This window comes from Anoplopoma fimbria, chromosome 12, assembly GCF_027596085.1.
Source record: "Anoplopoma fimbria isolate UVic2021 breed Golden Eagle Sablefish chromosome 12, Afim_UVic_2022, whole genome shotgun sequence".
Taxonomy (NCBI): Eukaryota; Metazoa; Chordata; class Actinopteri; order Perciformes; family Anoplopomatidae; genus Anoplopoma; species Anoplopoma fimbria.
Window position 1 is genome coordinate 22785898 of NC_072460.1, and position 24894 is coordinate 22810791.

Here is a 24894-nt window from a genome sequence, read left to right on the forward strand (position 1 = left end):
CACACCTTTATCATATTTAATACATATAAAAGGTGGTTAAATCACACCTTTATCATATGTAATACATATAAAAGGTGGTTAAATCACATTTATCATATTGGTTAATACTTTATCATATTTAATAAAAGGTGGTTAAATCACACCTTTATCATATTTAATACATATAAAAGGTGGTTAAATCACACCTTTATCATATTTAATACATTCATTTACTTAAGTTGAAAAATAAATACATTCAAAAGCAGAATTTTCTCTTTTTTTCTCCGTTTTAATTCTGGTGCGCGCTCCTCGTCGTGCGTCTCTCTCCCATACGTTTACCTGGATCACTTACCTTTTACAATGGCGACATCTGGTGGCGGAGTGAAGACACTGCAGCCTGAAAGCGAAACAAAACCTAAAGCCCCTGTATGCTTTCCGTAGTTTGGACCTGTGCGCTGGTTGAGGGGGATCTAACATTATTGATGGCAGTATGGATCTGCATCAGCCACTGATCGGTGATTGCCTCATTCATATCTTTACTTTCCTGACTGAGGAGGATTTAATCCGAGCCTCCCATGTGTGTAAGGTGAGGAGTGTCCACACTGCGGAAGTAGCTGACATGCAATAACAACTATCTTATTAAGAACTTTATGTCTGATTACTATGATGTGTTTTTAGGGTTGGAATGAAGCTGCAGAGAGTCCTTGGTTGTGGAGGTGAGTGTGTCCATACCTCCATGTCTTTATTATGAAATGAAATGGCAATGTTTATGAAAGTGGCACTCCTTAAAGTGGCAATATCCCAACATTTTCAGTTTAATAAATACCTGTTAAGTCACTGCTATAGTCGTTCATATTGGCTCACTGATGAAATGATTGCAGTTTATATATTTGCAGTATTATAAACTGGGTGTCTGTGGTGACATGCTCGGAAACAAATGCAGCAAGTGTTTTTCCTTATGCACACAAAAAATGGAACTCAGTCTGAAAATCTGAAATATCAACAACAACACTAGAAACTCTAAGCACATTTCCACTGTTTTCACTCAAATATAAATTCCAAATCAACCAGGAAGTAAATCTTGAGGATTGCAACTTTTAGATGTCAGCACTACATTGATTTAGATTTTATATTTGAATAGAATTGTGCTTGAATTTAGCAGTTTGGAGTCTTTATTTTTTTATACATACAAACATTTTCAGAAGTGTGTGAATGGTTCCATTCTTTGTGCGTAAACTTTAATACTGCTTTTTTTCTGGGAATGTCTCCAAAGGCAACCAAATAAGCATTATGAATATTACATTCACCTGTGGTTAGATGGTTATTCACCGTTAGATGGTGACTTAACAGACATTTGTTTAAATTAAAATCGAGAAAATTCGAGATTGCCACTTTAGAGAAGATAACGCTCTTGTGTTAGGGAAGCACTGATATCACTTTTTCAGTCCTGATATCGACACCTCAACAGATATAGATATCTATACCAGTGTTTGATTAATAAATTGTATGCCTTACTGTGTGGAAGTGACTGTGATTATTATTTAATGTGTAGTCTAACATCAGCCTTAATTAAACATTGTTCACCTAACTTTGCAAAACAAAAAATGAATACATAGATATAAATTTACAGAATTGTAATTCATTAAAATAATGGTATCGATACAAGATTGTCCTGTCACAGAACCTGATCCAGCTATTTGAGTCAGTAGCGTGCTGATATCAGATTCAGTTCATCTGTACTGTGAATAATATTTCATATGAAATCATTCCTAAATATCCATTTCTATGGTCCGCTCAGGAGGATGTGTCTGCAGCGCTGGAGTTTCTGTAACCTTGCTGTCTTGGGCAGTGAACAGGTGAATCACTCGTGGAAGAGTTACTTCCTCAGACGTTGCCACTTAGAGATGAAGATGACCAAAGGCAAGTCAGGAGGTTACACCTGCAAAAGCCTCAGAGGACACACAGGTAGGCTGTCTCTCTCTCTCTCTGGAATCTCCTTTGCATGACTTCACTAAGCACTAAGTCTCTCATGTGTTTTTTTCCATCTTGACATGCCGTCCATCAGGCAGGGTGGTGGGGTTTGTGTACCTGCAGGGAAATTCAGCTCAGCATCCTGACATCTGGAACAGCAGCTCCACGGTGTGCAGCGCCTCTACAGATGGTACAGTCCGAGCGTGGAACATCCAAAATGCAAGTGCCAACACCTTCAGCATATCATCCTGCATTCTCAGTGTACTCATGTTAAAGGTGCAGCGTGTAGGATGTGGCGCCATCTAGCAGTGAGGTTGCAGATTGCAACCAACTGAGATTTCTCTTGTGTGCCCAGCATTTAGGAGAACTTTGGCGCCAAAAAAACAAACCCTTTCCTGCAGAAAGTCCTGAATGATAACTTCTCCTGTGAGCAAAATTAACCGAACAGTGGAGGCAACAAGCATTAGCCAATCACAGTCGGGGATGACTATGCGTAACAAAAATATTCTAACGTAACAAATACACAACGATTCTTATGTTCAGGTGAATATATACACAAAAAAACCCATGCTGATTAATATTATTTTCCATTTCTGCCAGTAGATCCCCTTTAAATTCTACACACTGTTCATTTAAGTTGTAATTCTTGATTGGAGCCACAAAGTTTGATTGAAAACGATCTTCTAAATCCAAATATGTGTATTTAAGTTTTTGTTTTGTATTTGTTTTCCATCCGCCCTAAATTGAGTGTATGACTTCTGTGCAGTATTTATAGATAATGCCCAAGAAAACATGTAAAACTCAGCATTTGCCAACAAATGTCCTGCAGTCACATCCCACTACATGCAGGTTTCATTTCATCTAAACACTACTGAAACTGATTTTCCCCGATAGTTTCCTCTCTTTGGTTTAAAGAAGCAAGCTGCTGGATAAATGTCGTCCCCAAGGCATTAACCTCATGTTGCACCTTTTATTTCCCTCAGGGTGAACGCCTGTGGTGCAGTCCCGTTCAGAGTCCTTTGACAGCGATTATGAGCGATGAACAGCATGAAGTTGTGATCACAGCAGACTCTACAGGCCTCATCAAGACCTGGCGGGGTCAGACGGGCCAGGAGGTGGCCTCCTTCTCTACTGGATCTCCACACTGTACATTACTACAGTACAACATCAACAACAACTGGTTTCTGACTGTGAGTACCTTCAGAATTTCTGGTTTTCTGGAAATATTTAGGTATTTTATTTCTATTTAAGTAACATATGCTGCTCATTATATTCTCTTCCAGGTGGGAACCAGTCAGGGTTCTGTGTGCACACTAGCTGACTCAGCTTTGACTAAAAAGTCCAGCGTGATGGTGTGTGACACCTTCAAAGTCAACACATTACTCGTTTCACCGGACAAGAAATGGATCACTGCTGGAACCAAGGACAATGATGATTTAAGTCCAAAGGTATGTATGTGAGTGTTTCCTGCTCTGGTCTGGTTTCCTTTTACCACATTACCTCAGGGAAAGTAACACAGTCAGAGAGAAACACACACATTTTGTAGATTCCTGTTGTTTGGTTTGTTTGCAGGTGATTTACACCGAGAGTTTAACCTCACCGTCTGAGGACGAAGACCCTCTGGTCCAGTCTGTGCCCGTCACTGGGTGCCAGGCCGCTGTCTTCATACCCACCCAGCCTGCCAGACTGGCCATCATCCACCACAACGAGCGGACAAACAACAAAGCCCTCTCTGTCTTTGATGTCAGCATTAAAAAGACAAAGTACAAGTCAGAGATCCAGGGTGAGGACTGAGATATGTGCCGAATGACTTTGATACGCTTTGAATGTCGTACTGAATCTCATATTAGCTATCAGTTGGTGAATCATTCAAGGAAATCCACCATTAACTAAGCTGCTGGTACGGATACTGCTAGATGAGATGGTTTTGTCATTGTGTATTTAGCTTATATCTGTGGATAACTGGCATTTTCTAACACATCCATAGTGGAATTTAAAGGTTCCACATTGTAAAAAGTACAAATTGTATGCCTTTTTTTTATTATTGAGCAAATCTAAGTGCTATATAAATACTTTAAAAGTATCGAAAAGCTAAATTCATTGAGAAATAAACACAGCCTGGATTTAGACACTGCCTGTAAACGAGCAGACTGGATGTCCGTACGTTGTGATGTCACAATTATTTAGTATATAGACAGTTTTACAGCGTACCAGGTTATTTGATGTTGCAGTGTACATGAATGACATCAGCTGAAAGGAAGTAAACGTGAACCCAAGCTGTTGCCTAGCAACTCAATTCTGTCCAAACATGCTAAAACAACGTGTTTCAGACAGAGAAAGTGAACACAGAAAGTGAACCAGAGAGACAGTATCACATTTTTCTGTGTCTTCTTTAAATGAATGAAAACAATTTACCCTTACTTAGCCTTCCACTGTTTTCTGTTCAGATTATGGCAAGTGTGGGTGGTTAAGTCATATAGCTCAGAGTTTCCAGCAAAAGTCACCACAATGAGAAAAAAACCCGATAATGACATCAGCTTTTCCGATCTGGGCTGAATATTTTCCAAGTCGAGGCGTTCAGGCTGCTTCTGTAAAAACGAGTAGAGCTCAGCAACGCAAAAGCAGCCCGCAAATAATCTAACTCTCATTGAGACAAAGTTACAACGCACTCTGCCTGATCAGGGCCTCAAGCATTTGGACATATTCTAGTGGAAACCCCAGAATAAAAGTATGAACCTGGAAATGTGTGTTATATGTCTCCTTTAATATTAGAAAAATAGTCAATCTAGTAAATGCATGTAATTGTAGATAAAAAATATATGTAAGATTAACAGGTTGACAACTCAATACCCCAGAATGTATCCTGACATCTACATTTTAGGGGTTTAAAAAGTTCATTTTCTTTCCCTAAATATTGTTGTTGGCTTGTGCTGGTATGATTTTGAATCTCATTTTAGTCCAGCAGGTGGAGTCCTTCCCCTTGACGCTGAACCACTGGTCCCCACAAATCCTTCTAGAGGCCAGAGACAGCAACTGTTTAGTGATGGCAGCCGGTCAGGAGCTGTGGGTCTACTCTCTGAAAGGAGCTCTACTGGCTAGCTTTAAAGAGCACACTATGCCCATCTCCTCTATATGTGTGGTGGGTTGTTTTTATCATTTGGAATTCAAAGAGATATCCCTAAACCTGTTAAAATGATTTGTCTTATACAGTAAAATATACGTTTACAGGATAGCTTTCGTGTGGTGACGGCATCTCACGACCTCTCCTTACGAGTGCTGACCTGGAGGAATGACAGGGCCGAAGGGTTGACCCTGGAGAGCCAATACCACCTCCTGGGAGGCTCTCACACAGTGTCCAGGTACCAAACGCTGTATCAACACACAGCCAGGTTAATGCTACAGCTGAATACAGGCATTTCCTAATCTTTTCACGCTTTGTATGTATTTTTTTCTAGAGGGTTCACTCACGTCGACTGTGACTTCTCCAGCATTGTGGCCTCGGCAGAAGGGAATGACGGGAAAGACGTCTTAAAGGCGTATTCTTTCACCTCCTGAGCCTACAAGCAGCCTGCGCAACCCACCGGAAGGAGGAACGTTTGCTTTTATTGTGAACTGTTTACATCATATCTGAAGACATTAGGGTGTTCTTTGGTTTATCTACATTAACAGAAAACTGAAAAGGAGAAACGCTATGTTATGGGAAAGGTATTGATACACTGTGTGAACAAAGTATGTAAAGGTTAAAGGGGGATAATGTTCTTTGTCCACGCTTTTTGAAGGCGTAACGTTTGCAATATATATTATGTTATTCAATATGTTATCTCCACTCACTACTAAGGTAAGAAAATACAGAGGCATGTTAGTTATGTAATAGTGACAATAATCTACATAGCATATGTTTTATTTAGCCCAAGGAAATCTTGAAAAAGTTATTACATATTAAATAGTATTGTTGCAAGGCACAGAAGCATCCTTTTCCTCTCTCATGCTTCCACATGGAGGTACAGGCAGTGCACCACATATGCATGACTGGTAATGGCTACATTTAAGAGAAAGGAGGCATCGGCGTGTCCGCGTCGCTGACCGAACATCTCAAGTCCTCAAGGACGCACCGTAGGGCTGTAGACATGGACTCGTACACTTTGCTTCCTTCCTCTGAGCTGTTTTCCACCTGCTGAAAGGGTAAACATCTCAAAATCAATGACGAGGAATTGGATTGTTGAAACTAACTCCAGATACTTAGGTAGATTTTGTTTTCTCACCCAGGTGAAAGCTTTGATTGTACGATTCAGGAAAGCGGTCTCCACCTCTTCTGGTATCGTCAGCAAATGAGCCATACAATCAAGTATGCACGTTAATGTTTGCTTAGAGGCCTGGGAAGAGATGAGAACAAGGTTTAAAGGGGGCTTCATAGTCCAGGTGATACTTCACAGCATATAATGTGTGTCAAACGTGAATCAGCAAAGTGTGACAACGCACTGACCTGGTCCAGTGTGTTGAGGACGGTTTGGGCGTCGGAGTTGTCTGGGTTCAGGGTTTTGGCGTCCTGGACGGAGATGACCGGTTCTTTAAGCTGCTCAAGCCACGCCCACATGAGCCCGGTGAGGATGAAGGGATCCCGCTCCATGCACAGCCTTTCCCAGCCACCACCTTGGTTCAGCTCTGCCTGCACACATTCAGGCAGTCGTGTTGTTAGGCCTTGTCCTCATGCATGTGACTGAGGCAATTTATTCAGACACCTTCTGTTAGAATATACCTGTCCTTATAGCATCTTCAAATTATTCTTTTTGATACTACCTTCAGGAGTCAATTGTGTGGGTTTTTGTTCTCTAGAAAAGATCCCTTTGTTGCTTAAAAAATTTGATAAGATTATAAAATCAAAGAGGACATATACTAGCATTTAACCTGTTTAGTTGGCTCAAATAGAAGTTTGCTGACGCCTTGAGGCACGGAGTCTTCTTCAAGGCGGTTTAAGTACACAGATTCAGATCAGTAAAATAATCAAGGTCAGAGTTAACACACAGGATCCAATTATTTGGGAATCAATCTCCTTCCCATGGCTCTAGATACAGGAACCAATCACAAGCTTATAGGTAAATCTGATCCAACCCCCATTACAGACTATATTGGGCTCCCTAAAACACTGTTTCTGGCCATCATTTGTTCACTAATAAGATAATACACTAGTTGGCAATAACAGGAGACTTGAATTCACCTTATTCATTTGTAATTATAGGCTGGTCTTAAGGGTGATTCTATATAACTTTGTTGTTTGTCATGCAGCAAAAATCCAGTTGCTGACTCCAAATAAAATGTCATGTCAGTGGAACGATCTCAACTTTTGGACTAGTGTGCACACAATAAAATGTTGGTCTTTGTGATGGACATATTCAAGTTTTAAATAATTTTAAACGCATTTCTTATTTAACCACCACATTGCTTGTTTGGGTCAGTTACCTGCCAAGCCAAGACTTTGTTCTTGTGCTCTTCTTCCCCATCGAGGAAAAGGTCCACTGCCAGGGACTGGGCCACTAGAAGCCTCCTGGCGTCCAGGGACAACTCTGACTGCAGGGTGATGAAGGGCACCTCTGAATGCTCCTCTTCTCCATCTCGATGCTTCATCCCATTCAACTCCAGCTCATCCCTCTGCTCTTCCTTCCACCTGGACAACATCGTTGTGAATTTGGTGGATTCACTGTTCCCCACGGACCCCCAACGTTGGATGGATTTCTGCTTCACCTTCTTCCGCAGAATGGACCCGTCTCTTTGGTTTTCCACGTTCTTGATTTGCCAGAGCGAGCCTGTTGAGCCGTGCGTAATGTCCGACGTGTTGCAATTCCAACCTTGACGCTTGGTTGCAGGGTAAGTGGTCTCCGACGGGGTATGGACATTTCAACATTACTCTGAGACATGGGGCCCAGACGTTGGGTGAGAAGGTTAAGCTGCGAGCCCAGTCGTCTCAGGTCGGACTCGCTGTAGCTCAGACTTTTGCGATGGTAGAAGATGGCCGGCTCGTTGAAATGTCTTGGTAATGTGGGCATGCCTGGTAAGCGTGGCTCCTTAGCAAATAACTCCGGGCCCATCTTCTCAATGACGCTGAGAGTCATCTCGATGTCCTCAACATCGGGCGCCTCCAGAATGTCTTCCTCGATCACCTGTCGGTTCTCCGCGATGTCCAGCAGCAGCCTGGACACCAGCTGGATGATCTTCGGCAATTGCCTCAGCTCCTTCCTCTCGAGGCCGTGCAGTATGTGCCTCTGGCGGTTCAGGTACTGAGACAGGGTGACCCGGTTGAATCGAGGCTCAGCACAGGAGAACACGCTCCTCAGAGGGGCGAGGAACTGGACGAAATCTCTGACACAACGCAGCTGACCTCGGGTCTGGATGGAATTGGGGCGTTTAGCGCGTACGTACAGAATAGCCTGGTTAGCAGTCATCCTGGTTGCGAAGGCCAAGAAACATGCCAAGAGCACGCCTGCAGGGTAGAAAGGGGGAAACCGGTCATTGCATGTCACATGTTTCCGATTATAGATCAGAAACCAACATCCTTCACCAATCTACCTGTTCTGCCGAGACCGGCGTGACAGTGGACCGCTATCTTCCCCTCCTGCAGTGCGAAGGCCATGACCTTCACCATGTCCAGCATAGTGGTGAGGTTGGCCACCCCATAGTCACTCCAGCCGAAATTGTAGAAATAAACTGAAATGGTGAGATGTTTTTAGTTAAAAATGAGAAGGGAGAAAAAAAAGCAACAATACACATGTATCAAGGATTATTGTATAAAGAAGCACGTACTGTTGTTTTCCATGAAGACCTCTGGGCGGTACGAGAAGCCGCTCTCTGGCTCCAGAGGGTTCCCGCAGCTGGCATGTTCACCAGGTATCTGTAGGTTGATCACTGTTTTAATACTATTCCTTGACACGGACACACACGCACAGACAGAGACATTAACAATTGATTATTCTCATTCTCAGGCGCTGTGGGTACTAAGTCAGTAAACTGCATGAAAAAGGAACTAGAAAACAAAGGTGTGTTTACCTTCTGAATTGATCGATGATGTTGTACTTCTCAATGATTTCTGTTGAGGGTCTGGACATAGCGAGAAGATTATCGGAAACCCTAAAACAACAGCGCAAGGTTAGCAGGTACTGATACTGACATAGATCATTTGTCATGTTTTGTTGTACTATCACAGTGAAAGAAGAAAAAGCATGTGTACCAGGATGAGTAGAGGCCTTTTATGGCCTGTTCCTTTTCACTCCAGTAACTTGGGCTGTCATATTTGCAGGCTTGACCTCCACAGCCGATTGAGCATTGCATGTCTCCGGGAATGATGTAACGTATAGCTTCTCCTACCAATGTGTATTTTGCCCTGGGGGCTCTGACTGGAGTTAATACAGGGGGAAAAGAAGAGAAGAAATTGATATTACAAAAAGCATTAATTTAAAATTGTAAGTAATATAATTGACCCGTTTACTGTATTTCATTTGCTCTCAAAGTTTAACTGAAGCTATTAAATGAGTGGTTTCTGAGCAGAGTAATATTAAGTAGTGCTGCACTGAGACTCCACCATAAGTAGGTTGGTCTGTAACACCTAAATGATTAAGATCATCAGTGTTGAGTGCTCACTTTAAGATGTGTCTAATCCTAACCTGGCATTGCGAATTACAATAAAAATAGCCTCTCTTCTGGCGCATTAGAAATGCATCTTTATGTAGCATCTTGGTGAAATAAAAAAACTGTAAACTACGGTTGTAGCTGACCCACTTTGAAGGAAACACTTTTATTGTTGCCCAACTACCATCCTCACTTACTGTATTCCATCAGAGCTCCACCTCTTGTCATTGCTTGGAGTGCCATATGAACAGTCGCTTAGGCTCACATCCACAGTCATAGCAGAGCCTGGACAGACATATTTAACTTGTTACACTTTATAATAAATGTCATCATATGCATGCTGTAGACAATTTGTACTGTACAGCTTTACATTAAACCTGATATACAGTTTAACAGAGTAGGGAAAATGCCTTTTATCAATAACCAGAGCTGGATTTAAATTTTGGACTGTGAAACGTTTTAAAACAAGAAAAGCAAGAAAGAAACACTTACAAATACACGTTATGATCAAAGAGCAACATCATAAATCATATTCAGTCAAATGTAAAGCAGACATAATTCATTTTAAAGGATTGCTTGTTCTCATACTTCAAGACCAGTGTACAAAAATGATCAACTTTGAATTATCTGACAAGGAAAGACCAATCTAGAAATAAATACAACAAAATAAAATAAAAATAAAACCTGATGTACCTGTAGTAGGTGAGACGAGCTGCCTGTATCCCCCATCAACGGACCCAAATGCTTCACCGCTCCAGTTGCCAACATTTGGGACATCAACCCTCCACCGCTCTGACGTTGTCCTGCCCCCTCTCCAGCTCTGTGGAAAGTCAATCCTGTGGCCTCTCTTGATTTGATTTGTCTCGGATTATCCCTTCGCGTACGGATAGGGGTTAAAAACACAAGACACTCACAGGATCCTCCGCGCTCCTTTGTGGAGAGCCGCCTATCTCACCGAGGGTGGCAGATCAAGCATGGGAATAAATTAACCTCAAGAATGTGTTGAGGAGTTTTGTATTTGTCTCCATGAACAGGTTTTTGCTGTCTGTGGCTCTGGGGGTTGGGGGTAGGGCTATTCCTGACTCCTCCTGGATTAGACTACTAATCCTGTTACTGTACAGGTATAAATTAGAGCACCCACTACTCAACAAACAACTAATTCTAAATCCACGTATCTATTTCCTTCTGCTGGACTGTTATGAAAATACAGTGATCCACAATATATATTCTGTCTGTTAATGCACATGCTTTCATTAATTAAGACCTCTCCATCTGCCCGCCTCACCAGATTCCCAACATAAAATGATATGCATGTTGTGCATAAATTCAAACAGATTTTGGAATTTTGACCTGAGAGAGTTCAGAGGATTTCTTAAAATCAACCCACTAAACTCTCCTACCCTGCTGCTACAAATAGTGGGACCTCGGTGACATATATATAGCAAGTAGATCAAAACTGATTGGCTTACATGACACCTTGCTAAAGCTGGTTAGGTTTAGGAAAGTGGGCAGAGATCAGTCTATGATGTTCAGCCTTTGGAGCGACTTCCAAGCCACAAAGCCTGATGCAATCCTAAAATGCTGCCATCAACATTATAGTAAAAAGTGATAGAAACGCATTCTGGATTTATCTCTATATCTAAATTTAGAATATGACGATTGTGTGAGCAGAACAATTTAGTCCTATACCTTTTTCATTACGTGTTTTTCATTCCTACCTATTTATAGTACTAAGCATAGTACTAAGCATGACAAGTACTACCCAGGCGCAGAATAAAATCACAGGCATGACTGTGATTTGTCAGACACATCTCACCAGCCGATAAGCTGACATATGATTCTGAACAAGAGTAAAGGTACAATACATAACAGAAAAGAAAAAAGAAAACAAATAAAGAAAACTGAATTTACAGCATTATGTTGACATCCAACTCCAGTTCTGTTGAGATTATGAGGGATTTTGTTCCTCTTCTCCATTTGTCTTAATGTTATGTTTTCCACATGGGGCCCATCGTTTGGAAAAAAAAGCATGCTATAAACAGAAAGAATTAAGAAAAAAATAAATTTAACCCCAATATAAACCAGAAAGAGTTTGTCATAAAGAGTAGAATAACAATTATTTTTGACATTTAAGATACCATATTTTCCGCACTATAAGGCGCACTTAAAAGCCTTTAATTTTCTCAAAAAACGACAGTGCGCCTTATAATCCGGAGCGCTTTATATATGGATTAATTCTGGTTGTGCTTACTGACCTCGAAGCGGTTTTGTGTGGTACACGGCGCTCTGTCAACATGTTTTAGTAGACTTAGTAAACTACAAAGCCGCACCGCAGCAGCATCACGGCCACCGTAGTCAGGAGCGTTGCGGAGTAATACACACTGTGCTTCACCATAACATTACAGTGTGTGTGTATAAGGTTCACCATCACATTACAGTGTGTGTGTGTATAAGGGAAAAACACCCGGACTGTGTAATCCGGCACACCGGAACGCCTCCTCCTAGCTCCCAGACGGCTGAGGATGAGCCGTCCAGATAAACATCCGTGAAAACATCATGACGTGACGTCACTGCACCGCGACTGTGACAAACGCGAAACATTAAATAAAGATATTAAAACATTAAATAAAGATAATAGATACAGGAGGATGAGCCGTCCAGATAAACATCCATATGAAAACATCATGACGTGACGTCACTGCAACTGTGACAAGATAATAAAACATTAAATAAAGATATTAAAACATTAAATAAAGATAATAGATGATGTTTCAGATATTAAAACATTAAACAAAGAGAATAAAACATTAAATGAAGATAATAAAACATTAAATGGCATCAACTTAAGATCTTAAAAATAAGAACTTGAAAATGTAAAATATACATATATATAAAATATTGTGTTTTATATGTATGAACAAATGTCTCAATAAAGTTATTTAATTAAAAAAAAAAAAAAAAAAAAAAATCTACCCGGCATGCAATGCGCGGTGATCGCCGGAACCTATTTCCCGGTCACCGGGATTCTACCGGGACGCCTCCTCTAGCTCCCAGACGGCTCAACCTCCTAGCTATAGCTATGCTAGCTAGAGGAGGTTGAGTTGCCGGTCCACCGGTACCGGTACCGTGAAAAACACCGGTAATCCGGCACACCGGTATACAGGAGGATGAGCCGTCCAGATAAACATCCGTGAAAACATCATGACGTGACGTCACTGCACCGTGACTGTGACAAACGCGAAACATTAAATAAAGATATTAAAACATTAAATAAAGATAATAGATGATGTTTCAGCCTTCGTGGCATCAACTTAAGATCTTAAAAATAAGAACTTGAAAATGTAAATATATACATATATATAAATATATTGTGTTTTATATGTATGAACAAATGTCTCAATAAAGTTATTTAATTTAAAAAAAAAAAAATCTACCCGGCATGCAATGCGCGGTGATCGCCGGAACCTATTTCCCGGTCACCGGGATTCTACCGGGACGCCTCCTCTAGCTCCCAGACGGCTCAACCTCCTCTCTATGCCGGCTCAACCTCCTCTAGCTATGCTAGCTAGAGGAGGTTGAGCCAGTGAACATCCAGGGACCATTGAGTCCACGGTACCGGTACCGTGAAAAACACCGGTAATCCGACACACCGGTATACAGGAGGTATACAGGAGGAGCCGTCCAGATAAACATCGGTGAAAACATCATGACGTGACGTCACTGCACCGCGACTGTGACAAACGCGACAATAAAACATTAAATAAAGATATTAAAACATTAAATAAAGATAATAGATACAGGAGGATGAGCCGTCCAGATAAACATCCGTGAAAACATCATGACGTGACGTCACTGCACCGCGACTGTGACAAACGCGAAACATTAAATAAAGATAATAAAACATTAAATAAAGATATTAAAACATTAAATAAAGATAATAGATGATGTTTCAGCCTTCGTGGCATCAACTTAAGATCTTAAAAATAAGATCATATGATGTAAATGTTGGAGCAAATATCAAGACAGACAATTCACAATCTTTGTATTGCAGATTTCATGGTTATCTGTGACGTTGTGAGTAAAATGTGATCACTGTTCCAACCAAATGAAACCAGTGTTCACAGTTACAAGAGAAAAACAGGTATCCTCGCTTTGGATACAATCTGTAGGGTGATATTATCTGTAACCGTAAATGTAATTGGTATTTTCTATCTGTAAATCCATATTTAAAACTCACTTATTAGTTTGCTTCAGCCAGACAGCCTTGAGGAAAGGAGCTCAGTGTCACAGGTGTAGCCTGGATGGCAGGATTCATTACTTTCTTGCCATATAGAGCAATACAGTTGGACGTCTGCTTAAGTAGCCTAAAGGTAGGAACAACAAACTATAAAATACGTGTACACATATTGCATTTAAAACATGACTTGAGTAAGAGATGTGTTAACTGCAAAATGTATGTATCAAAAGTATAAGTTGTAGTGCAGAAAAATGCTCCCTTTGTCTGTGAGTTTTATGTTACATAAATTACTTGATTCAAGACACTTTATTTTTATTATAGCCATAAAACGAAATTACATTTGGTAAGATGCAAACAAGCAGGATAAAAACAGGAGGATAAAACCTAATAATATTGTATTTTTGAGACAATACATCTACTTTTTATACTGTTATGGTTAAATCTTTCACAATGCATCATATTTAAAGCTCATCATAGATTTTATATTTAAATTCAACTAGCTGTGTTTTTGTTAAACATTTCCATCCGTTTAGTGGCATTAAATGTATATATATACTCAAATATTTCCACTTTAAAGTAGACCAACAAGTTTAAGTAGCCTATAGGCTATGTCAGGTACATTACTTGAGTAAATGTATTGAGTTACTTTTCACCACTGATCGAGTTTCTTTTCACAGCAGCTATTTTGCCTTGTTGTAAGAGCACAGGTGCAACTGATTACATGAATGACTGCTCTATTCCATGTACAGTAATGAGCCAGCATGCACAACACCAGGGCCACCGTTAGGCTGATTCAATTAAACACACCTGTGCTTGTCCTGCAACGACACCTCAAGTTTGTCTACCGTGAAAACGGTTTAAAACATGGAGTATAAGGTAGGTAAACCTTTATAGGCCTAATACAAAATGATACAACAATTCATAAAAGCATACATTTAATAAAAAAAAAAAAACAATTGTACGGTTACTGTCTTTGATGGATAGCATTTACATTTTAAAAATAAATGACTGAAACAGGAAGCTAGTTAAAGTGTAAATCAGGCCTTTTTATGTGAAGCCCTGAGGACAAAATGTGTGAATATGTGTGAATATTCAGTGCATTTATCATAAAATATTAATTCATCAACATTTCCAACTGTACAACAACAGTGGAGACCACAGTCTGTCATCATGCTGACCACCCCCCCATGTGGATATACTGTATATTTTTATTTTTATTTATTTATTTTTATTTTTATTTTTATTTTTATTTTTATTTTTATTTTTATTTTTATTTTTATTTTTATTTTTATTTTCATTTTCATTTTCATTTTCATTTTTATTTATTTATTTATTTATTTATATTTTCATTTTCATTTTCATTTTCATTTATTTATTTATTTACTTTTTTATTTTTATCTTTATTTTTATTTTTATTTTTATGTTTATCTTTATTTTTATTGTATAATATGTTGTATTCATTATCTATAATAATTGTATTATTATATTCAATAAAGGAATATAATAATAGTTTCCGACAGATGGCAGCAGATATACATTTGGTGTTTGACAACACACGGCTGGGACGGAGACTTCCGTGCTCCACATAAGCAAAGTAACAAAGCCTGTCGGGAAATGAGTTCCGTTCCTTGCGTCGGCTCAGCTCATTGGTTAACCTTTACGTTCTACAAAAACTACATTTCCCGACAAGCACTGCGCCCTGTAGGAGCTGCCCCAGCTGGTTGCGTAGGTGCGTTTAATTTAAAAAAGACCGGTTTTGATGCCAGGAATTTACCGGAAATTGATAGCTTCATCCTTCAAAATAAAACAAAAACGCTCTGACACTCATATAATTCCTCATACACTATTCATCTCCAATAAAAATAATGAACATATTCATTTAATCAACTAAGTAAAGCAAATTAAGTCCACAATTACTCACGCTCTGAGCCTTATTTCTCCACATATATTCAGATGGGACTTTTATTTTGACAGTAAGAACCAGAAGTTCTACATCCTCTTTCTTGTCTTTGGCACTTTGGTCCTCCAGCTCCGGCTCAGTTGCTCCGACAAGCCGGGGGAGAGGTGACGGAAGCCGCAGGGACCCTCACGATGGAGCGACTCTAAGACACAACGACGAGCTCTCCCCGCCAGGCTGGAGAAAAGACATCAGCGTCATCTGCATGACCAAAGAAAGACGTAACAATCATGCAATTTAAATACAGACGCATTTAAGCAGCCTGCAAGGTTAAAGACGCCCCGCACGACCCGCACGCCTCATCCATCCCCCGCCTCCCTTCTTGCAGATCAGCTGGTGCCGAGCATGTCCGTCCACCCCGACGCGATGCTGCTGCTGCTGCAGGCCGAGATCGAGCGTCTCTCCCGGGAGCTGAGCGACACCACGAAGGAGAAGATCCAGGCGGCGGAGTACGGGCTGGTGGTGCTGGAGGAGAAGCAGCAGCTGAAGCAGCAGTACGACGAGCTGGAGGGCGAGTACGAGACCGTCCGGCAGGAGGTCGACCAGCTGAAAGAGGTAGGCTGCAGATTGATATCATGAATATATATATGTCATAAAATATCATATCTATATGCACTAACACTCTGCATGATTACAATATGAATATGTTAATGATGTCACAGAAAAATCATTAATGATGTCACAGAAAAATCATTACAGTATGAATATTTTAATGATGAAACCATAGAAATTAAAACAGAATATATATATATATATATATATCATAAAATATCATATTTATATGCACTGAAACTCTGCATGATTACAATATGAATATTTTAATGATGTCACAGAAAAATCATTAATGATGTCACAGAAAAATCATTACAGTATGAATATTTTAATATGAATATTTTAATGATGAGACCATAGAAATGAAAACAGAAAAAATATATATAAAATATCATATTTATATGCACTAAAACTCTGCATGATTACAATATGAATATTTTAATGATGTCACAGAAAAATCATTACAGTATGAATATTTTAATGATGAGACCATAGAAATGAAAACAGAAAAATATATATATATGGACTTGTTTTTTTCTGTGACATTTAGGCTGCAAATTATAATATCATAAATATATATATATCATAAAATATCATATTTATATGCACTAAAACTCTGCATGATTACAATATGAATATTTTAATGATGTCACAGAAAAATCATTACAATATGAATATGTTAATGATGTCACAGATTGAATATTATAATACAATATGAATATTTATATATATATATTTTTACCATAGAAATGAAAACAGAAAAAAAAAAAATATATATATATATATATGGACTTGTTTTTTTTTTCTGTGACATTTAGGCTGCAAATTCAAATATCATATCATAAAATATATCATAAATTTATATGCCTCACCCATCATCCCTAAAACCCTGCACCTTCATGTTAGGAGCTACCAGAAATATACATCATTAACCTTGATATTTATTTCATTTCTATGGTCTCATCATTACAATATGATGAGACCATAGCTGCAAATTAAAATATTATATCATAATCATCATTTATATGCAAATCTTCAGCTACCAGAAAATATATATAATTAACCTTGATATTTAAAAAATAATATATATATATATATATGGACATTTATTTTATTTGTATGGTCTCATCCCTGCAATATTCTATATATGGACGTTTTTTTCTGTGACATTTAGACATGCATCAGCCATAAAATAGCCATCTGTCTCATCCTACAAGGTCAAAACTGCAGGATGAGGAGGGGATGCTTCCTCTGCAGGCTGCTCCCCCACCCCCCTCTTTACTCAGGGTATCCCCCATTGCTCTGCCACCTTTTATTTATTTATGCAGCTCTCATTGCCTGTTCTTGAAGACATTCCTTTCTGACTTACTAGACTAGGCCCTTGTGTGTTTCCACCCCCACTTCTGCAATGAGTAATGAGCGACTGTACAAATATGACCATAATTACAGACAATGATCTGGTATTCTTTGCTCTGCATGCTTGATATGAGACATAAAGTGTTTTGAGAGGTTTATTTGTAGCCTGTGTTTGTTTTAGTTCTGCTATTCAGGCACAGTTTAACCTTTTTACAATTACATTTACATGTTGAGATCACACTCGAAACAAATCCTTTCTAGATGTGTGATTGACATTCTCTTGTCACACTGTATCTCTCTGCTCAGATGGGCCCTCTTCTGTGAACAGGAATTACTAGTTTAGTTAAAAAGGGGAGGGAGTAAGTTTGAATTTTGAACCTTCCCGCTCAGAAGAGAGAGAGAGAGAGAGAGAGAGAGAGAGAGAGAGGAATAAACGACTCGCAGAGGAAACCAGATGAGTAAGAGAGAGAGAGAGAGAAGAGAAGAGAGAGAGAGGAATGACGGTTCAGAAACCAGATGAGTAACGACCCTTTGGGAATGGAAAGAATGTTGAGAAGTTTTTCTGGACAGTGGCCCGACTTATTCCCTACTGTTGTATCACACGGTGTCCAATTTTCTTCACCAGGACAGCAGTTTGTCACTGTCTTGTGATTGTGAAGGAGAGAAGTTTGAATGTTAGTGACGTCAGGCTGACCGTCCTGCCTAAGCAGTAGTCATGTGAAAAACACCGGCTTGTTCATGGTTGCTCACATCCTCCTTTTGAGATTCGGGTTCTTCCTGTGTCCACCCACCAGAGGCTGAGAAAGCAGAGTTCATGGTAAACTCCTTACTTCCATGCCAGAAAGCTGTTCAAGGCCCCCTTTGGGTTTTTTGTGTCAGTAGAGAAAAGCAGCAGATTTCCAGCTTTCTGTTTCTCCCTCTCCTCTGTCCGTCTTCCAGAGACGCTCTCTCTGTAGTCGTTGTTTTTGTGTTTGGCAGGAAGGCCTTTCTCTGCCACAGAGGAATGACGGCTAAAAAGGAATAGAAGAAACGCACTGAGAGTAACCATGGCAGCAAACTAAAGCAAATAAAAAAGAGCAGGGACATTTGAGAGGGTTTTTCAAAATATACCAGCTGAAGTCTCACTGTGAGTCCGGTTCTAGATTGGCCTCATATTTCTTTCTGCCTCATAATGGAACACAAACATCCATCTGTGTGGGCAATAAACTCAATTGTTTGCTCCAAGCTGTGGCCGAGGTTCTTTCTTTTGCCTCAGGGTTGGGCTATACTGGTTGTAGATCACTGATCAGATGTTAACCTTTTCAAAGACCATAGCTTTGTTCCTTTATCCATCCACCCAATCCCCCCTCCCTGCCCCGGCTTCTGTATGAAGACAGACATGATGCTATCACAAGAGAAATGCAAACACATTCTTCTGACGTCCATCTTCGCTTCCTCTTGACTGTCTGTAGAAGAGCAGCAGATAGTGGGGAGCAAACACAAGATAAGCTTCTGTTTAGTATAAGTTAAAGCTAAACTCTGTGTTCAGTGGATTCCACTCAAAATCAAATACCTGGAACTTAAGATGTCACATTTATCTCTCTTACAGTCTTTTTTTTTTTTGTTGCTCGGAAAGTTTGAAGTAGGTCATCAAGTTGAACAGACGCATAATACATTTATTTCTTTGGTCAGGCATAAATCCCATGTTCTCATTGGTAGTTCTGTTTGGCAATGTTTGGAAGTCTCTGCCCTTATTGAGGAGTTGGAACCGAGGGGTATATATATATATATAGTCTGGTAGATTTACACTGGATCCTCCCCAGTGACCACAGACCTCTCCTCTCCCTTACTGGTATGCACAAACACCGCATAAAAGAAACTTCCTCAGATTAATGTGTATTCCTCACGTTTTTAGATGCCCAGATACCACTTCTGTTGTCTCATGCTGGATGTGAACAGACAATCAGAAATCATCATGACAGTTAGCAAACTTCCCCTGCCATGTAATCAACCCTCACCCTCTCACCTACCCTTGGGCAGGGCACTTATTTGTCACACACACACACATGCTACTCTCGAGGCAGGAAGATGGAGGAATTCTGTGCACTGCTGTTGCTTAGTAACGCCACAGCTCTGTGCCTTTAATGTGAGCGTCTGTGCTGCCTCCTCAGCAGGTGTTGCTTCCTGAATGTGTCGGTCTGTGTCTGCTCAGAGATCATCTCACACCTATATACAATACTATATGCCAATTGGCTTGAAGTCACCATATATTGGTTCATTTTATTCATAAGCTGTTCCTCTCTGTCCTCTAACGGAGCGATCATATTTGTGTAATTCATCTTCATCTTCTGGTCAGTCGCTTCCTCCTGCAGCTGGGACAGTGATCGCCCTGCAGCCACATCAATATTCTCTTCTATATGTTGATGTCTCCCTACACTCATCCATCTTGTCCCTTTTTTACTCCAATGAAAAGATGCCTATGCTGACAGTTTTTTTTTTTTTTTTTTTTTTTAGTAACACCTTTTTTTAGGAGCCAGTGTGCGAAATGATTCACACTTAAGACCTCCCAGAGAGCCTCAACAGCAAAATGATGTGGGGTTCTAAAATAAATATTTTTTACTTCACTTTCCACACTAAAATGTCACTAAAAAGCTTGCTATTTTCAGCACTATTTATTTACAAATAGTAATACAGAAAATGATTATTTTGGTGTTTCCTCGTATATTACCATTGAATACACAGTTATTTCTGGTAATCTTTGCAGATGGTCCACAATCCAGCTACTTCGTTACACCGTACAAACTGAACTTCGACATCACGTTAAGACTTGGCTGAAAATAAACTCTCCGTACTCTGTGACAGAACTTTGATAGATATGCTGAACAAAAGGAGAAAAGTTGTACAGCGACGCACAAGTGTGCAAAGCTTGTATAGCCTAGTTGATTGCCTTGGCTTGCATCCATGAAATCATGCATATTGAGTATTAAATCTGTGTAGAACTGCAGCATAAGTACACTGGAGCACTATGTAGGGTGGACAACCCGATTGCCACCGGACATTTCTCACACTGCTTGTAGCCCAGTGTCATAGTCTGACTGAGAGATCCATCTGCTGGTACCTGATAGTGAATGTGAGGCACTTGGCCCACTGTGCTGCCTCCTGGAGAACTGGAGTTTAACCCTGCTAACACTTCATATGTCAATCTGGCTGACCACGCATTGCTTTGTTTTAGTGCACAATTTCCTCTACAGATTTTTATTGGACATTCAGTTCATTATCGCTTGAGTCAATAACTGATTTGTACACAATACGCTGTTCCCTCTTCAAACATTGCTCTGATAAAGACGTCCTGGCATGCAAGGCTGCTAGTAAAGATATGATAAGGCCATGTGGACTTTTCCCAGTGATTAATGCAGAGGACAGACTCGGTCACAAGGTGAAGTAGCTAATGACATTATCCAGCAGTGTTACAGCGGAAGGTGGTGTCCCCTCAGCTGTTGTTGATATCCTTACGTTAAGCCAGTCACAGGTAGCATCATGTGGCACACCTCAACTGTAAATGCAGTTGTGAGGGAGGTGCCAGCTCCCTGCATATGGTCTGTGCTCAAAAGGCATTGGTACCTGCATTGGAGCTCAATGTTTAGACCTTCAGCCTTTCTTGGAACTGTGTCAATGACTTGTGAGCAAAGTCATTGAGCCGCACACAGACCCGGTTCCTCTCCTGCAATGCTCCTGTAGCCGGTAGCTGCGCACTGCGTTCTGGAATTCAACCAGACAATCGCTAACCCTAAATATTGTTAAGCTCAGTAAAACCTGGGTTCTCTGTGCTCGGCCCGACGGCCCCTTTTTGTGTCTCTGAACCAACTGGGGTTACCCGGTCTTGGGTGTCACAGACGAAGAGTGGGTTAAATGCCAACAGAACACAGTGTATGACAAAGGAGAGCGAGAGAGGCGTCCCATTGTGGTTCCATTTGAAAGGATTGGGCACTTTTGTCCCTTTTGAAATGGCAGATCACTAAAGGATATATCCCAGTGTCCTTAAACAAAGATATCTGGTGTGACTCTAAGCCCAGTCTGTGCTGTTAAATGGGTTGGATGCTGATTGGATGTCAGTGGGAAAATATAAGGCCACAAAACCCATCTGGTCCCTTATATGAAGAGTCATAAATATAGTCACTCTCATATTATTGGATTGACACACTAAACTATGTTTCATCAACAGCTGCTCCTCTCTTACCTCATAATCTTTCAGTTTTTTTTCTGACTTACTTCAGCCAATCTTGTATCTTTATCATTAACTCTCAGCTCATCCTAATATCAATATTCATTCAATCCACTGTTCTCAATAATTGTCATATTTTACTGGCTTTTAAGTCTGTGTGTTTTTGCCTCTATCTCTGACCTAAAATTTGCTAAACCTTTCGGCATGGTTTGGGGTATTCTTTTTATCAATAATGTCTTTTTTTGCTGGGCGGCAAGTCTGCAGTTAAGGGGTAATCTTCTCTAAATGGCACTAAATAAAGTCCTAAATCCCCTACCCTCTGGGCCTAAGAGGATGAATCCCAGCCGCAATGCGAAGGGCTTACGGAGGTCTGGGAATCTGCCAGGCCCAGGCATACTCGGTAGCCTCCATAGCCAGGGACAGGTAGGTGCATTTTGGGATCTGTAGGACAGAGGCTCTCTGGTGCCCTTGGGAAAACTACCCTGTCCTGGTCCAGTGGCCTACTCCAGTGGTTGATAGAGCCGAGCCTAGCAGTCTGTTCTTTGAGCGACATCAGGCCTGGAACTCTGCTATATGCACGCAACCTCAATGAGGATGTGCAAATTGTTGTAAAGACCAACCACGCAATCATTTAGCACGGAAATTTCCGCTGCAAAAGTTTCCAGACAGGCTGGTCTGTCCACAGAATCCACTCTCATCCAATAACGTTGCCTCCAGTGTCACAGAAGGACGACCATATGGTATCGCAACGTAACGGAAGAATCATTCCGCCCAGTTTTAGGTAAAATGGCCCCGCTACTAATCCGTCATGATTTTAAGGGCTTTTGTCCTTAATTCCGAAAAGCAGAATACATGTACATCAGCACCCGTCCGCAGTTCAAGCAGAGGCCACATTTAGTTTGGAGCATAAGTGGAAGACCTCAAGGTCTAAATTGTTTGGGCTGCTTGGAATGTTTTTGGATTAAAAGATTTGCCGTGTATTTGCATAAAAAGAAAAATGCATTTGTGAAGTCCAGCTTTAGCAATAGGTGTCTTGGTATGTAGCCGTTTGTTGGTCGCTAAATTGTTGCCTATAGAGCGTAACATTGGTACCGCCCAAGGGGATATTATACTATGGATTTTTGTGTGCGTCATCACCCGGTCACACTCTGATACATTGCCTTCTGGGTGTAGTAAAAGTTATGAGGTAATCTGAATAAAGTATGTCCATAAAATATAACCCAACATTCAGCCGCAATGAAGCGGATGGTTTTATTTCCAGTGTTTATGGTGCTTGATTACATTTGTTGAATGTTGTTTTTGAAACACCCTAGGTTATATGGATTTCTTTAAAACACTCACAGAAGTCAAGAGTGCACATAGAGAAGCTGTACGGCAGCCCAGCAGGGTCATGATTCTTCCGATGTAATCCAATTACTGCAGACCAGGGCCGGCTCAGGCAGGAGTCCACGCTAAAAGCAGAGGATGAGGTCATAGTAATGGCTACACGCCTCCGACAATACAACAGGGTTCACTCAGGGAATAGGCCAGTCTCCAGTTCGCCTACGCTGCATTATGACTATAAACTCCTATAAATCTGTCAACAAAGAAGCCAGTGTGCATGCATGTGACTGAGATAGATGTGTTAAATGTGTGTGTAAGACATTCACTTTTACTTTTCCCACATGTCAAGCTGTCTTTATTGTGTGGTCTCTTGCATCCCAATTTGTACGTTCACCAACTGGTTGAATCTAAACACTTCACTTTTAAGCCTATTTTTGATATTTAATGTGTTCTTTTTGTATTAAACAGGTAAGAAATATTATTATTATTTTTTTTTTTTAATGACCATGATCTGTGTTGGAAAAACACTAGTCTTTGTTAGGTGAGTTTGCTCCACAGTAAAACTACCCTGTTGTAAAGCCTTTTGGTAACTCAAGATCCCATGTTTGTTACATAATGTCTGAGATAGATATACTCTTATTATTTTTTGGTCCAGTTTGCCTCCGGCCTGTGAACCACTATTCTATGTAGTTGAGGTCAATTTACCCAGTTCAAGGTGGGTTCATATTTATCTGTATGGAGACACTGGTTTCTTATATAAACACATGAATCAGCTGTAGGCATGTGGGCAGAGTACAAGTTTGTTTTGAACCCCGCCTGCATCATTCCTTTAATAGAGTCTAGATTAAGTCCCTCGGCTGTATCCGATTGCAAACCTTCCTTATCTTCTGTGCAACAAGACTGACACCCTCATATAAAACACGCATGTTTATGGCTTTGTGTTTTTGATAATGTAGAATGGCTTTGGGTTTCTCGTAACCATAAGGAGTGTAGGCGAAGCTCCACTCCATCAAATCTTCCTTCTTCCTTCTATTGAGATGAAGTCTGATGATCTGATCCCCCGTCCACTGCTCTGCATCCTTTTTACTTGTGAGGAGCCTGGCTTTTAATAGCAGACAGGAAGTGTATGAATTGTGTCTCTATCAGTCCGGAAATGTTTTTAGTGGATCAGAGGAAATGACCACATGAGGTCCGTCAGTAAAATCAGTTCCGTCACCTCTGTTCAGAAGGGAATAAGTCTCATTAGCACAGGTTATTTCCAGTGAGAGGAATGTGCTCCTCTTCCCTGCTGCGTTAACATCAACGCTCATTATGATACATTTCCTCACGATGTTCCGGCCATTTCCAAGGCAACAGGGACAGAAACTGCCATGAAGAAAGCTCGCACTAAATATTTTGTGTGCCTCAAGAGCTGCACATCAGTAGTTTTCTTTCCATTTTTGTAGGTCTTGAATCACATAGGTCTTGGTAATCAAGAGTCTTCACTGACATTTGATATGCATTGGGAACTTTTTTTTAAAGCTGGTTAGAGGGGGATTTGCAAGATTCCTGTCTATAGAGTAATCTAATCCTAACGTGCATATTGAGTACGCATTAAAACGTCCTTTTTAATGACCTCCTGAAATTCGAGGCCCACGTTTCACCATATTGTATGACGCTTTAGTTTCCTGAGCCTTGACACACCAAAAGTAAATTGAGTTT

General features: G+C 40.4%; 3 protein-coding genes across 5 annotated transcripts in view; 2 read left to right on the plus strand and 1 right to left on the minus strand.

Annotated features, from left to right (window-relative positions):
• Positions 1-427: 427 nt before the first annotated feature.
• Positions 428-5891, plus strand: fbxw12 (F-box and WD repeat domain containing 12). 2 transcript variants are annotated; one of them, XM_054609764.1, is made up of 10 exons: positions 428-565; positions 658-695; positions 1778-1944; positions 2045-2169; positions 2934-3140; positions 3234-3398; positions 3523-3733; positions 4908-5089; positions 5179-5309; positions 5406-5891. In XM_054609764.1, the coding sequence occupies exons 1-10, from the start codon at positions 470-472 to the stop codon at positions 5503-5505; spliced, it is 1422 nt and encodes a 473-aa protein (XP_054465739.1). In that variant the 5' UTR covers positions 428-469; the 3' UTR covers positions 5506-5891. The 2 variants fall into 2 exon arrangements, with proteins under 2 accessions (XP_054465739.1, XP_054465740.1); XM_054609765.1 differs by having other exon boundaries at positions 477-494; positions 5406-5886.
• A 104-nt stretch (positions 5892-5995) lies between these two features.
• ptpdc1b (protein tyrosine phosphatase domain containing 1b) lies at positions 5996-9609 on the minus strand. The gene is made up of 10 exons (XM_054608764.1): positions 9603-9609; positions 9170-9335; positions 8989-9069; positions 8746-8864; positions 8512-8649; positions 7829-8425; positions 7408-7793; positions 6434-6616; positions 6213-6323; positions 5996-6121 (listed from the first exon to the last, which is right to left on the minus strand). Exons 1-10 carry the CDS (start codon positions 9607-9609, stop codon positions 5996-5998), a joined length of 1914 nt encoding a protein of 637 aa, XP_054464739.1.
• A 6243-nt stretch (positions 9610-15852) lies between these two features.
• The window catches only part of LOC129100193 (protein bicaudal D homolog 2-like), a 44925-nt gene continuing 35883 nt past the window's right edge, over positions 15853-24894 (plus strand). For both annotated transcript variants that reach the window (XM_054609762.1, XM_054609763.1), the window contains exons 1-2: positions 15853-15982; positions 16090-16316. In XM_054609762.1, coding sequence (XP_054465737.1) covers positions 15967-15982; positions 16090-16316 — 243 coding nt within the window. In that variant the 5' untranslated portion in view covers positions 15853-15966. The remainder of the gene's footprint in view (positions 15983-16089; positions 16317-24894) is intronic.